Genomic DNA, 13154 nt, shown 5'->3' with positions numbered 1-13154 from the left:
TTAAACACAGGGTCTTAAATTCAAACCCATTTACAAAAAAAAAAAAAAAAAAAGAAAAAAAAAGAAAAAGCTTTCAGAATATACAGTCACATTGTTGCTGGAACAAAAAACCTAACATTCACAAATTAAAGGAGAAAGGTTCATTTTGGCTCACAGTTTGTAGCAGTTTCAGGCCATAGTCTACTGGCTCCAAGGCAGGGGGGCATGGCAGAGGGGACTGGTGGAGGAGAGCTGCTCACAGCATGGCTGACAGGAAACTGTGAGGGAAGGGAGGAGCCAGGCAAGGAGATAAACTCTTCCCACCATGCCCCCAGTTACCTGCCTCTTCTGACCAGACCCCACCTGCTAAGAGAAAGTCAGCTACGATGCCGCCATAAGCTGATTACCTTCCAAACACATGAAGCTTTAGATCTAAACCATAATATGTAGAATATACTTTGATACATATCATCAGCGACTCTATTTTTGTCTTCATTATAATCTGTACTTGCTGACAGTTCTCATTTCCTTTTGTGGCTTCCTTACATGTTTAGGGCGAATACTAGCTACCTACAGCCGTTTTTTTCCTCTAAATTTTTTTCTTAAAGATTGAATCCCCACTTCCTTTTAGAATTAGTAACAGTTTTCATAAAATAGATGTTCATAATTATCTGAAAACAAAGGTGTTTTTCCTCTGGAAATTCCAGCAGAAAGCATCTTTGCTAACCTGTTTAGTGAATTTTATGTATTTATTTTTTTGGTACCAGGGATCAAACTTAGTACCTTGCACTTTCAAGGCAGGTGGCAGAACCACTGAGCTAAATCCCCAGCCCTAGAGAATTTTATTTGAAGAGAAAGAATTGTCATATAAGTTCATATTTACGTGAGACAAGTCAGAGATGATGTCTGTAAGATGCAGCTCATCACTTTTTACTCAAATATATGGATTTCTTTTACAACCACCCTTTACAACCTCTTTCCTACCTAGAATACACCTCTTTCCTATCCTCCTTCAAATCCTCATCTTTCAGCTCACGTCCCACCTATTCTGTAAAAACCCTTTTTGATTGCCTCACACAGAGGTGGTATTTCTCTTGTCTGAATTCATGTGGCACACCATTTGGTAGCTAAACTGACATTACCTTTTTGATGTCTCTTTTTAACATTTTATGCAGTTGTCATGCAAGCCTTTTCTAGTAATTCCTTTTTTAAACTTGTCTCCCCAGCTAGATTGAGAGCTTCCTAAGGGCAGATACTTCCACATCTCTAGTGTCTTGCAGCTTTTCTAACACTGGCATCATGGCTTGTACATAATAGGTGCTCAATCAATACTTGTCTTATTGCCAATTTCCCAAGAGTGAATAAATGAGCTCAATAGATCTGGATCATCTAGAAGTTCCGAAAGTCCATCAGTCAACAAATAAAAATCAGATTGCTGGCCTAATAGACCATCATTGTGTTAAATATCTCAAAGAAGTAAAAAATACAAGGCTGAGTATATTTGCTAGAGTATTTAAAAATGTATGGAGGGAATATTTATGCCTGTGAGCCCTTGTAGGAGCAGAGAACAACTGTGTTCATGGATATAAATGACATTGGGTGAGGACTGTGAAGTAGTTGACAGGGTACATGTCGCGACCGAGCACGTCTTGTTTATTCCCTCAGCACCTGGGGCAGTGTAGCCCTCCTTGTTAAATCAGGAGCGTGTCAGTCCCTACTCAGACCGGGGCCTTTGGCAGGTACTTCCAAGAGACATTGCCCGTCCAGAGCCCTTAGGGTTTGGAAACGGCTTTCGCTGCTGTTGATTTAAGGGTTGGATCCCTTCACCAGATCCTGAGGCAGAGCCCCCCGCCCCCCGTCCTCACCAGAGAAGACCAGATCTGCGCCATGACTGCCTTCCAGAGCCCAGGGTGTCCCCATTTGTAGGGTCCTGGAATCCGGGCCCCACAGCCGCTGTTGGAAGCCATTTTGTACTGTGTTTCACCAGCTCCTTTTCCTTTTATTCCCAGATGACCCTGAGTTCTACCCGAGCCTCCCAGTACTTAAACCCTCCGTTTCCAAACTGTTCTACTCTGCTACCTGAGAGCTTGCTCTCACCTCCCTGGGTCTAGAGGGAATTTCCCACAGTCCTGTCTGAAGCTGAGTCACAGTGTGCCTGTCCTCCATGCTCCACTCTTGGGCACCTACTTTCGCTTGGCTCCAGAGGTTCCCTTGTCCTCTACTGTGCCAGCCTGGTGAGTTATGGATCCGAGCCAGGGCCAGCATGCAAGAATGAATTTATTTATTTATTTATGCTTCACTATGTAGTTGAGACTGACCTGGAACTCACTATGCAGCCCAGGCTGGTCTCAACTCACAGTGATCCTCCTGCCTCAGCCTCCCAAGTGCTGGGATTACAGGCGTGCGCCATCACGCCCAGCCCAGCATGCAAGAATTTAAATGCAAAGGTTGCCTTAGTTTTCTGCCTCCCTTGTCTACTGCATGACTTTTATACGTGAATAAGGTCATACATATGAAAATACTTTATGAGCAGTAATATTCAATACAAATTTTTGATTATATTCCTATTTTTGTCTGTTTAGAAATATAATACATGCTTACTTCTGAAAATGCAAATGCCAGGGATAAGGGTACGGCTCAGTGGCAGAGTGCGTGCTTAGATATGTGAGCCCCAGGTTCAATCCCAGCACCAGAAATAAATAAATGAGCCAAATTTAAAGCTTAAATTAAAAAAGAAAATGCAGAAAGCACAAAGAACAAAACAGCAATCCCTTGTCCTTTAGTTTCCTGTTGCTACTGTAACAAATTGCCACAAATTTCCTAGCTTAAAACTGTATATAAGGAGCTTCTAAAATATGAGTTCTTCTGAGGCAGGGATTTAGCTCAGTGGTCCCGCTGCTTGCCTCACAAGCATAAGGGTCCGAGTTCGATCCCTGGCACCAAAACAGACAATGAGTTCTTCATATACAAAGAGCTTTTAAGATCAAAGTTCACATTATATTCAAATTTCAAAGTGGCAAAAGACATGAGACAATTAAGAGAAGAGGTAACTCGGTCAACAGACATGAAAAGCTGTGCATCGTAAGTAAAAAAGAAATACTGAGTAAAATCAGGTAACGTTTTTTAAAAGATCTGTTAAATAGGCAAAAATGGGGGGTTGGTAATGTGCCAGTCTCTTCACTGGCATCACAAGTCATGCCAGTTAGAAAATAAATCAAGGTGCTTCCTGAGGTGACCCCACTTACGGAGTGACTAGAGACTATGCCTGTGATTTGCAAACATCCTTTTTGGTACAGGGAGCAAATGGGCTAATGGGACATGGTCACTTGGCATGGTCACCGGGAACTTCCTCCAGTGTTCTGCTAACAACCATAGCTCAGACTGCCGTATTTCCAGGTACTAATGGGAAGGAGCAAGGAGAACTTGTAGCATAAAGTCAGAGACTCTTGGATTAATATTCATCCATTTCATTCATTCAGCCAGTGTCTGTGCTCTTTTTCCAAACACCTTAGCAACACCATCCTACACTGGCTAGGGCATCTCTCTTGTTCACTCATTAATTCAACAAATATTTACTGAGCACTTACTTTGTGCCAGGGCAAAGGTTAAGTGCTACGCATATGATGAGGAGCAAAAAGAGACATAGTACCTCCTTTAGGGAGCTTACAGATTATAACAGGAGACAGTGCTAACCAGATAATCATGTAAACAAGTTTAAACCTGCAACTGAGATGAGAGATAGGAAAGAACTACATGATAATACGAGAACTTCAAACAGTGGAATTTGACTTTGTTAGGAAAATTAGGAAAGGCTTCCCTAAACAAGTGAGGCCTGAGGTGAAATTTGGTAAGGAAGAGGGGTAAGGTCAAAAGACGAGTCGAGCTTTCCAGCCAGAGGGGTGGCATGTGTAAAGGCCCTGTGGCAGAGGTAGTGTGATGACTGAGACTGAGGCCATGTGAGTTGACAAGAGAGATAAAGAGGAGGAGTTAGGGTGAGACAAAACTGACCAGGTACATAGGACCAGCCAAGGATAGGGTGGGTCCTTTTTCCTAGAATCCCAGACAGGTGATAAGTCCAGGGGGAAACCAGAGCTGTGTAAAGATCTCTCTCATGGCAGGGTGCAAGTCTTCCTATAACAAACCCAAATAAGTAAGAACCGCAAGTCCAGGACCCATGGAATTCATCCCTCTCCCTGGTGACAGTTGTTTGTGAAGGCAGCCTCCCCTACTTCTCCTCCCCCTGCTTTCCTGCTACTGGGCTCTTTCTCCAGGGCCCGTGTTTCTGTCCTCCTCCACCCCAGGTAGATTTCTGAATGCCCTTCAGCCTGTCCTTTTCTCTTTCAGCCTGTGGGGAGAACAGAATATGAAGCCAACAGAGGATCTGGGAAGGCAACTGGAAAATGGTTATTGACTAAGCTGGAAACTACCCAAAACGTAAAGTCTCGCTTTGAAACTATCATCTGATAAAATGGAGAACAATAAAACTGAGAACAACGAATATAAAACAACTATGGTATATTTACACTGCCCAGTGGCCAGAGGATATGGAGAGAGGGAGGCTAGAAGTCCATTTCATCCTTCAGACAGAAGTCTGGAACCCGTGTGAAAAGAGCAAATGAGTTCCATGAAATAGTTGTGAACACCAACATTATAATTTCGGTGGGGAAAGCAAAGCAAAAATAGTTAAAATTTTTTATGCAGAATAGAGCTGTAAGAGTGCCACAGAGGTAACCTTGATAAGTAAAAGCACACTGTAGAATAATATGTGGATGTTACAATCTCTAAAATGCGTAAAACATGCAAAAATGGAGCCAATGGGCATGTCCATTGCAGGAAAAGTAGAAGGATATGGAAAGGAATCACACACACACACACACGCACACACACACACATACACACACATACACACACCCCGCCAAATAGCATACGGACTCTCTCACCTGTCCTCGGTGAGGAGGAAGGGCTGGGCTTTCAGTAAGAGGTACACAGTACCGCTCATAGTATCAGTGCCACTTTATTTCTTAAGCAGGATGGGGGCACCTAATTATTTAGATCATTTTATAGTTCTGAAATGTTTCCCAATACACTTTTTAAAAGGAACAATTGATAACCTACCTTGCGGATATGCTACTGATGAGAAACAGAAGCAAGGACTCTTAACTCCTTTCTAGAGATTTTGTTTATGAACAGGTTTTAGATGGGTTCCGTCTGAGATGTGTAAAATGGTTTCATGGTAAGAGGCAAACCTAGCACGAAGCGCCAGTCAGCAGAGCTATATGGGATGAGTTTCAGTCATTTACACTCCAGTGGCCCCCGAATGAGATGACCTAGGCTCTGTATTTTTGGACATAAAGCCTGGTCTCACACGTGTTAGCATGGACTGCTAGATGTAAACTTACAGAGTCAGCTCATCCAGAGCACAGAGTTCTACAAGTTCCCTCATATTATCCACTGCATGGATATACAGGATAGGGAATCATCGCATATTTTAATATTTTCTCTGGCATCCATTCAACTTACCTGCTGTTCCAAGGTCCTCGGATCAATAAAAGTCACTAGATCTATAGAACAGTAACCAACCACATCTCTCACTTGGCAGGCCTTTCCAATTCGGAGGCATACAGAACTGAGAACTTGAGGATCCACTGAGGTCTGGGGCACGGTGGTACCAGAAGAAATGAAGGGACCTTCGGCATGAAACTGGTCCCCTGTTGACAGCACCTTGATCTCTCCATTGGGCTCAATCAGCATGTCTACTGTCAGGTTGGTGACACTGTCTGCAGGTGGGAATGCTTGGATCACGCCCCCTGGTGGGAAAAGCATGGAGTGAACGGAGGGACACATTCACAGGAACTGCACCCACTTAGAGGAGGAAATGAATGGCCTAGGCTTTTGGCAGATGGACTTGGGCACAGATCCTGCACCTGGCAGATCTTGGGAGGCTTTGAGCAAGGGCCTTCAGTCTGTGAACCTCTTTTTCTTCATCTGTAAAATGGGCATCATAAAACCTACCTCCCCAGGTTGCTGTGCACTTTAGCCCAAAGTTTGCCACATAGTAGGGCTCAGTGAGTGGTGGTTTTGATTCTGATCATAATGATGAAGACACTGTAAATACCGTTGTCTGCATGCTCTCATTTCGAGAATGATGAATCCAAGGGTTATGGTAGAATCTCTCTAGGGAATGAACCGCGCATCGTTCACTGTTTGTATTTTGAAAACCAATGAACGAGCTCTATCTGTTCAACTTTGTTGCTTTTCTCAGGTTTGGGGCTTTCACAGGCATGGAGAACATTGACTATTATTATGCCAGCTCAAGGATTCCTTTGTAAAGCCAGTTGCAAAGCATTTTTTAATGTGTAGAGCCAGGAGGTGCTGTTGTTTTTGAGGAACAGGGGGTGCTACCTCTTTTCTGATGAGAACCTTATAATTTATCATATTTTTGTTCTGCATACCAGAAATCATAAATAACATTTTGCTGGCTTATTTGGGGGCTAGTTTAGGAGTGGCCACAAAAATTACAGGGCCCTGATTTTTGTTTTTAGGCCTAATTTGTAAATGTTACTGTATATATACTTTTTGAAGAAAAAAAGTTTAAAATATATGTAAAGAGTTAAGAACATAATTTAAAAGTAAAAGCAACTAGGTGCTTCCTAGACAGGGTGGCACTTTTTCACCAATTTTCTGGGGACAGGTGGTGACCTCTATCTATAGGGACAAGCCAAAGGCTTAGAATAGCATATATGGTTAAGTTCTGAGATTATAGCTGTTATCAAAGGCAGTACTCTGCTACTTCAAACAAAAGGCACTTTTTTCGTGGCGGGGGCGGTATCGGGGATTGAACTTGGGTCTTTGTGCTTGCAAGGCAGGCCAAAAAGTCACTTTTCTTAAATGTCTATAAACTTGGTCAAACATAGCCCTAATGAATGTCAAGTTTTAGTCAGAAAACTTTTGGAGGGATTCCATTCCATCTCTAACTTTATCTGGTTAGTCCAAGAGGTTCTTTTCTTCAAATGACAGCTAATACTGTATTCTGTGCCTGAATACCAGTTGTTGGGGCTTAGTGAGGTAAATGCACAAATTAAAAAAAAAACAAAAACGAGCAAACAAACAAAACCTAGTGAGTCTTTCTGATTCAGTTAACTCAGTGGCCTTCCTTTTCACCTGTTCTGGAAGATTATGCTTCAGCGGTAACCTGTTATCCTTTTTTATTTACCAGATTACTTTAGGTATTTTATTTCTGAAAAGCTTATTTGTGCTGTCTTCTCAGCATCATAACCACAACATTTTTCGCTGTTAATTTTTTTCCTTTCAAAGCAATTAATTCCCCTTAAAAATGTATTGCCTTTGATATGTCTATGGCAATAGCCAGGGATTTAGCTCAGCGGTTCCGCCCCCTGCCTTGCAAGCGTAAGGAACCCAAGTTTGATATCCGGTACCAAAAAAAAAAAAAAAAAAGTCTATGGCGATAGAGAAATAAAATCTGTAGTATATTTTGTGGCTGTGAGGGCACTTGAGAAAACAGATATGAAATAAACAGGCCACAGTGGAAGCTGGTGGGGCTGGTAAGTTTAGAGTCAGGATATTTGAGAGGTGCCCCATTATGGCAAGGAAGTGTACTACTTAAAAGCTCTGGATTTTAAGACAAACAAACATTGTTGGATCTAACTTTGTGTAATTCATCACCTATCTGTTGTGCGCTGTCACCCAAGTCATTTCTTATTTATCTGAACCCCAGTTTCTTTGCCTTTAAAATTGTGCTAACAAAGCCTGTTCTGTTTTTCATCAATAAACACAGTTTTTACTACATAGCTGATGGAAAAAGATAAAGATAAAAGCAGCCTCAGCTTGTAGTTATATAGCTCAGGTGACACAGTGTCTGGGAACTTGCATGAGAGGTAATTTAGAGGAAGGCTTCCCAAGCTGACCTTAGAAGATCTGGAAACTTCCTAACACCTTATCTTGGATGGACCTAAAGATCTTCATGGCTTTCCCTTCTAATTTGAGAAAAAGCCCCTTGTTCTTACTGGGTATGATGGCACTCTTTGGAGGCTGAGACAGGAGGATTGCAAGTTTGAGCCCAGCCTGGGCAACTTAGCAACTTAGCGAGACCCAGTCTTAAAATGAAAAATTAAAAGGAGAGCTGGGAATAGAGCTCAGTTCAAAGCCCTTGGGTTTAATCCCCAGTATCACAAGTCCCTTCTTCCTGACCTTTTTTTTTTCTTTTTTTTTTGGAAGGTATCTTACTTCTTTCCATTTATGCATGAGGTTGAATTTCTTACTTTTGCTTTTCTATCTGTGGATACATACAGAAATTTGTAGAGTCACATACTTTTAGAGATGAGAAGATATTGGGGTAATGTAGCACAAGTCCTCACCCCCCCATTGTCTTTTTCATTGTTCTTGTTAAGTGTCTGGCATCCAGTCCCTTGTTTAAGTAATTCATTTACAAGGCATATGTCATGCCCTGGTCAACCAGTACATTCCAAAGCCAACAAGCCTGTCCTCTCTAGTCCTCTTTTATAGACTGGGATAAGATATTTTCCCTGGTGAATATGCCCACTGACTCTGGCAACACAGAGGTAGCTTTTTATAGGCTCGTCTACACAGGAGCAGAGTGATTTGGGGTGAGTTAATCTTTTGCACCTCCAGTTCCTTCTCTGTCAAACAAGGGTGATACCACATTACAGTTTAGATCTGGGGTGTCCCCCAGAAGCCTCATGTGACCGATGAGTTCATACTGGACTTGCTGTTAGAGGTTGGGGCCTGGTGAGAGGTGGGTCACTGGGGGCAACCCTGGAGGAGTATAGCTCCCTCCTTGGCTCTCCCCTTCTCTCTCTGCTCCCTGGCTGCCATGTTGTGAGCTGCTCTCCTCTGCCAGGCTCCTCCACCATGCTGTTTATCCCTTGAAACCAGCCGACTGTGCAGGGACCAAGACTTTTGAAACTGAGTCAAAATGAACCTCCCCTCTGTTAGGTTGCAAGCGTTGGGTATTGTGTCTCAGCGATGAGAAAAGTGACTAAGATATCCTGTTACTAACCTCATAGAATTGTTAGAAGGATCAAATAAGTCAGTATATGTATACTTAAGACAATGCCTGGCACATAATAAGCTTGGTGGGTCCTCGGTATGTTTTCATCACTATACTATTATCATTATCATGCTGTTTCTGGTGCTATCATTTGACATAATAGTATTACCTTATCATGTATTAATGCTGATGTACTGTTATTATCATCACTTGATGGCAGTGAGTAGAGTGGAAAGACACCTTTTCTGATCTGTTATGCTAACCCTTGCTCACGATTCATACAGGTACCCATATGTGCCTTACTCTGTTGGGCAGGGAAGGGCTTCATGTGGGTATGCCCTGACATGCACTGGGGATAAGCATCATTTGTTCTGTTCATTCTCTCAGTCCTGGACCTTCCAAAGTTGTCACAAAGTGAGGGTGAGGAAAGAAGAGGAGGAGGAAAGGAATGGCAGCTGGCTTTGTACCTAGACTGTAGACTAGAGTCTTACTTGGAAGTGATAACTTTCCTGGCTGGAAGTGAGGCCATTTCTGTTCTTCTGGAACATGGAAAGTAAAGCTAACATTTATTAGAGGCTTTTTTATGTGGCAGACCCTGTGGTAGAAACCTTCATATATCTATTGCACTGACTTCCCCCAACAACCGTGTGTGATAGATGAGGAAATTGGGCCTCTGAGAATTTAAGAACCTTACTCAAGGTCATGGATGAAGTCCAGATCCACCTCTCAGGAGGAGTCTGTGGCAAAACCCACCTGGAATCTTGAGATATGCATGCCACGCTTGGAACACTTGGTTCCTATTTACTCAGAGGCTCAGTGCAAGACAAATATTTAAGCAAAGCTTAGAAAAGAAAAAAGGCAGCTGTAGGAGCACTTTTCTAGAAAAACCAACACAGGTGATGGAAAAATATTTAAATCAGCCTTGGGTTGAGCCAAAACCAGAACCCAAGGTTGTGCAGACGGATCCTCGATAGAAACTTTACAGTCTTATTTACCTTGACTGAGAAATGTTTGGAGGAATTTCCTCCACGTTGGGAACCGTTTCTCATTGACTGGCTGTGCGTGCTGTGCTAAAATGCCTGCCAGCTCCTCGGAGATCTTCACCAAAGCTGGCTCCTGCAGAAACAAATTAAATAGAACCACAAGCAATTTTACTACAGAAATGAAAACTGCTTGTGGAGTGATTAAAAACCAGGCCTCCAACAGGCAAAAAAAATGTGGTTACTGTTTACCCAGAGTCAGAAAGTCATTTTGAAAATTTTCTTTGGTTTCCCAGCCATTTCAGTTTTCATATTTCAAAGTGATTTGGTCCCCTAAAAATTGCTGTGAATTGTGCCTGTTGTCTCCAAAAGGCACCCTCCTGCCTGACTGTCAAGGAACCCGGGTTTCAGGCCTACTGAAGCCTGACCAGCACAGTGTCTGCACAGTGTTCATTCCTACTCTGTTCCTTGGTTCCCTATTACATGAAGAGTGGAGCTAAATAGTTTCTTCCTAAGAGTCTTCAGGCTGGGACATTTCTATTCTGTGACCCTAAGTGTGCTGACCCTAAGAGAAGTAATGGAGATGGCAAGGTCTTTCTCAGGCTATGCGCACTATGTGAATAACAAACATAAATGAATTATGTGTTTGGACTGGGTCTTATCCCCAAGAATCTCAGGTATATGCAAAATTCCAAAAGTTGAATAAAGCCCCAAATCCAAAACAGTGCTTGTCCTAAGCACTTCAAATAAGAGATATCCAACCTGTACATTGTGGAGTACAAACACCACCTTTGCCAGTTCTGGAATATTCCACCACCCCAAAGGAAACCCCATCCCCATGAGCTATCTTTCTCCCCTCTTCCAGCCCCTGGCAGCCACGAGTCTGCTTTTTGTTCTAGAATTGCCTGTTATGGACATTTCACATCGATGAAGTCATACAAGATGAGACCATTAGTGTCTGGGTTCTATCACTTAGCATCATGTTTCCACAATACAACATGTGTCAGTTCTTCCTTCATTTTCATGGCTGAGTAATATTCTATTGCATGGATGGACCGTGTTGTGTTTGTTCATTCATCCACTGTGGAAGAGGTGAGTGTTGAGTTGCTGCTACCTCGTGGGGAGGTGGGGACAGTCGCCCTGTGAACAACTGTGTACAACTGTATAAAGCTTTGGGTTGAGTCCCTGTTGACAACCTTTTTTGCACATGAATTGACAGCATGTATCAAACTTACCCTGTAACCACTTACCCTGCATAGGGGATACTCATCAGCAGTGGTTTTATAACTGCCCCATCCTTCCCTAACTGTCAAGGGGAAATGGGTCATACAAACAGTGAAAGCCCTGAAGAGTCGTCACAGCCCACAATGTGAGTTCTGCACAGTCACTGCCAGGATCATTGTCATCTGTGACTGATGTTTCCTGATTGTCAAATAAGACTGTCTTGTGATGCGGAAAAGAAGGTGCAGAATTTGCCAGCCTAAACTGGTCATGGCTGGTCTGACCTAGTTCTTGCTGTTCTGAGGCAGTTTTATCTGGTTGCAGTCCATCTGAGCCAGTTGTATCCAGTTCTAGCTGTTCTGATCTGGTTCTGGTTGATTTGAAGCAGTTCTGGCTGGTCTGTGCTGATTCCTTCATTTTCTGGTCAGTCTTAATCTGGTTTGGGTAGTTGGATCTGATTTGGGATGATCTGATCCAGTTCTACCTGACCTGAGCAGGTTCCAGGCAGTCTGATCTGGTTCTAACCAGTTTCCCCTGCTTGCTGCTGGTGTGATCTGGTTTCAGTCAGCCTGATCCAGTTAAGTACAGTTTGAGCCAGTTTCAGCTGGTCTGGGCTTCTTCTGGGTAGTCTGAACTGATTTTGGTTGGTTTGAGCTGGCTCTGGCCAGGCTGAGCCCTTTTGGGGTGATCTGAATGGTTTTAGTACAGTCTGATATGGTTTCAGGTCATATGTGTTTTTAAAATGTATCAGTTATGTATGGTGGTGCACATCTGTTATTCCAGCACTTGGGAGGCTGAGGCTAGAGGATTGGAAGTTCCTGCCCACCTCAGCCAATTTAGTGAGACCTTGTCTCAAAATTTAAAAAAGCTACATGAGTCCCTGTAGCTTAGTGTAAAGGCCCTGGGTTCTGAGATATCTGCAGAAGGTCTCCATTGCCCTGACCCATGCATCCTAGAGCTGTTGTATATCAAGCATAGACCTTGTCTCTTAGCACTCTCTTTTTCTATCAAGAAGGTATAATTTTTGAAGAAAAGGATTTTTTTTTTTTTGGTTCAGTACTGGGGATTGAACTGAGAGCCTTTGCACTGAACTACATTCCTAGCCCTTTCAAATTTACTTATAAAAATATTGAGAGATGGTCTTTTTAAATTGCTGAGTTGCCCAGGTTTAGCTTGCACTTGTGATCTACCTACCTCAGCTCCCAGAGTGCTGGGGTTATAGGCATGCATCACTACAGTGGGCAGGAAGAGATATTTGGCAGACAGGAATTCAGGATATCTCAGGGGAAGTCACTAGGGTACTCAGTTTAATACTAAAACTACTACAGAGTTAGCATTCCCAACCAAACAAATTCCAAATCTGTGTGTGTGTGTGTGTGTGTGTGTGTGTGTGCATTGGAGAGGATGGGAAAGGAAGGACGAATACAAATTAGAATACTCTCAAGATTGGTCTCACTAAAACTCTTATTTTAGCAGCCTTTTGCTGAATTATCAGTGATTTATTAAGTAAAATAACACATTGACCTCTAATCTCCTACATCACACATCTTTTAATGGTGTTCAAAAGAAAACCAAGGGATCGCTTCTCAGTCTTTTAAGTAAGATCAAGTATCAGAGGAAAACCAAAGGATCTGCCCAGGTGGTTCTGTTTTATAGACCCTTCTGATAACCCTAAACGAAGATATGGAGAGTGGCATGAACTCAAAAGGGCAAGACAGTGACCTGAAAAATGCAGCAGCACCATTGGCCTGGAAAGTGGCCATATGGACTATTTAGGACAGGTGCCTCATGTAACAGAAGAGGGAAGGGGCTTTTAAGACACACTGCAAAACTGCAGGAGCTCTCAGGCTGCTCTGACCCCTGGGTAAATGCTCTTCACTACCTCAACTCTTTCAGGAAGTAAAGTGCAGGGCACCATGGAAGGTGCCAGAGCTCTGAACCGGCCA

At 42.9% G+C, this 13154-nt stretch overlaps 1 protein-coding gene and 1 long non-coding RNA gene across 8 annotated transcripts in view; one reads left to right on the top strand and one right to left on the bottom strand.

Annotated features, from left to right (window-relative positions):
* Positions 1-13154, bottom strand: part of Iqch (IQ motif containing H) — a 192513-nt gene that overhangs the window by 44496 nt on the left and 134863 nt on the right. For all 7 annotated transcript variants that reach the window (XM_010643289.2, XM_010643293.2, XM_010643292.2 and 4 more), the window contains 2 exons: positions 10003-10123; positions 5500-5786 (listed from right to left, as the gene is read on the bottom strand). In XM_010643289.2, coding sequence (XP_010641591.1) covers positions 5500-5786; positions 10003-10123 — 408 coding nt within the window. The remainder of the gene's footprint in view (positions 1-5499; positions 5787-10002; positions 10124-13154) is intronic.
* The window catches only part of LOC104875608, a 111801-nt gene that overhangs the window by 63258 nt on the left and 35389 nt on the right, over positions 1-13154 (top strand). Inside the window, exons 7-9 of the long non-coding RNA XR_784117.2 lie at positions 1989-2213; positions 4324-4492; positions 5579-5742. This is a non-coding gene — a long non-coding RNA (uncharacterized LOC104875608). The remainder of the gene's footprint in view (positions 1-1988; positions 2214-4323; positions 4493-5578; positions 5743-13154) is intronic.

This window comes from Fukomys damarensis, unplaced genomic scaffold (genome assembly GCF_012274545.1).
Source record: "Fukomys damarensis isolate Sample0158 unplaced genomic scaffold, DMR_v1.0_HiC HiC_scaffold_25, whole genome shotgun sequence".
Lineage (NCBI taxonomy): Eukaryota > Metazoa > Chordata > Mammalia > Rodentia > Bathyergidae > Fukomys > Fukomys damarensis.
Note: the sequence above shows the minus strand (reverse complement) of the source record. Positions and strands in the feature narration are given on the sequence as shown.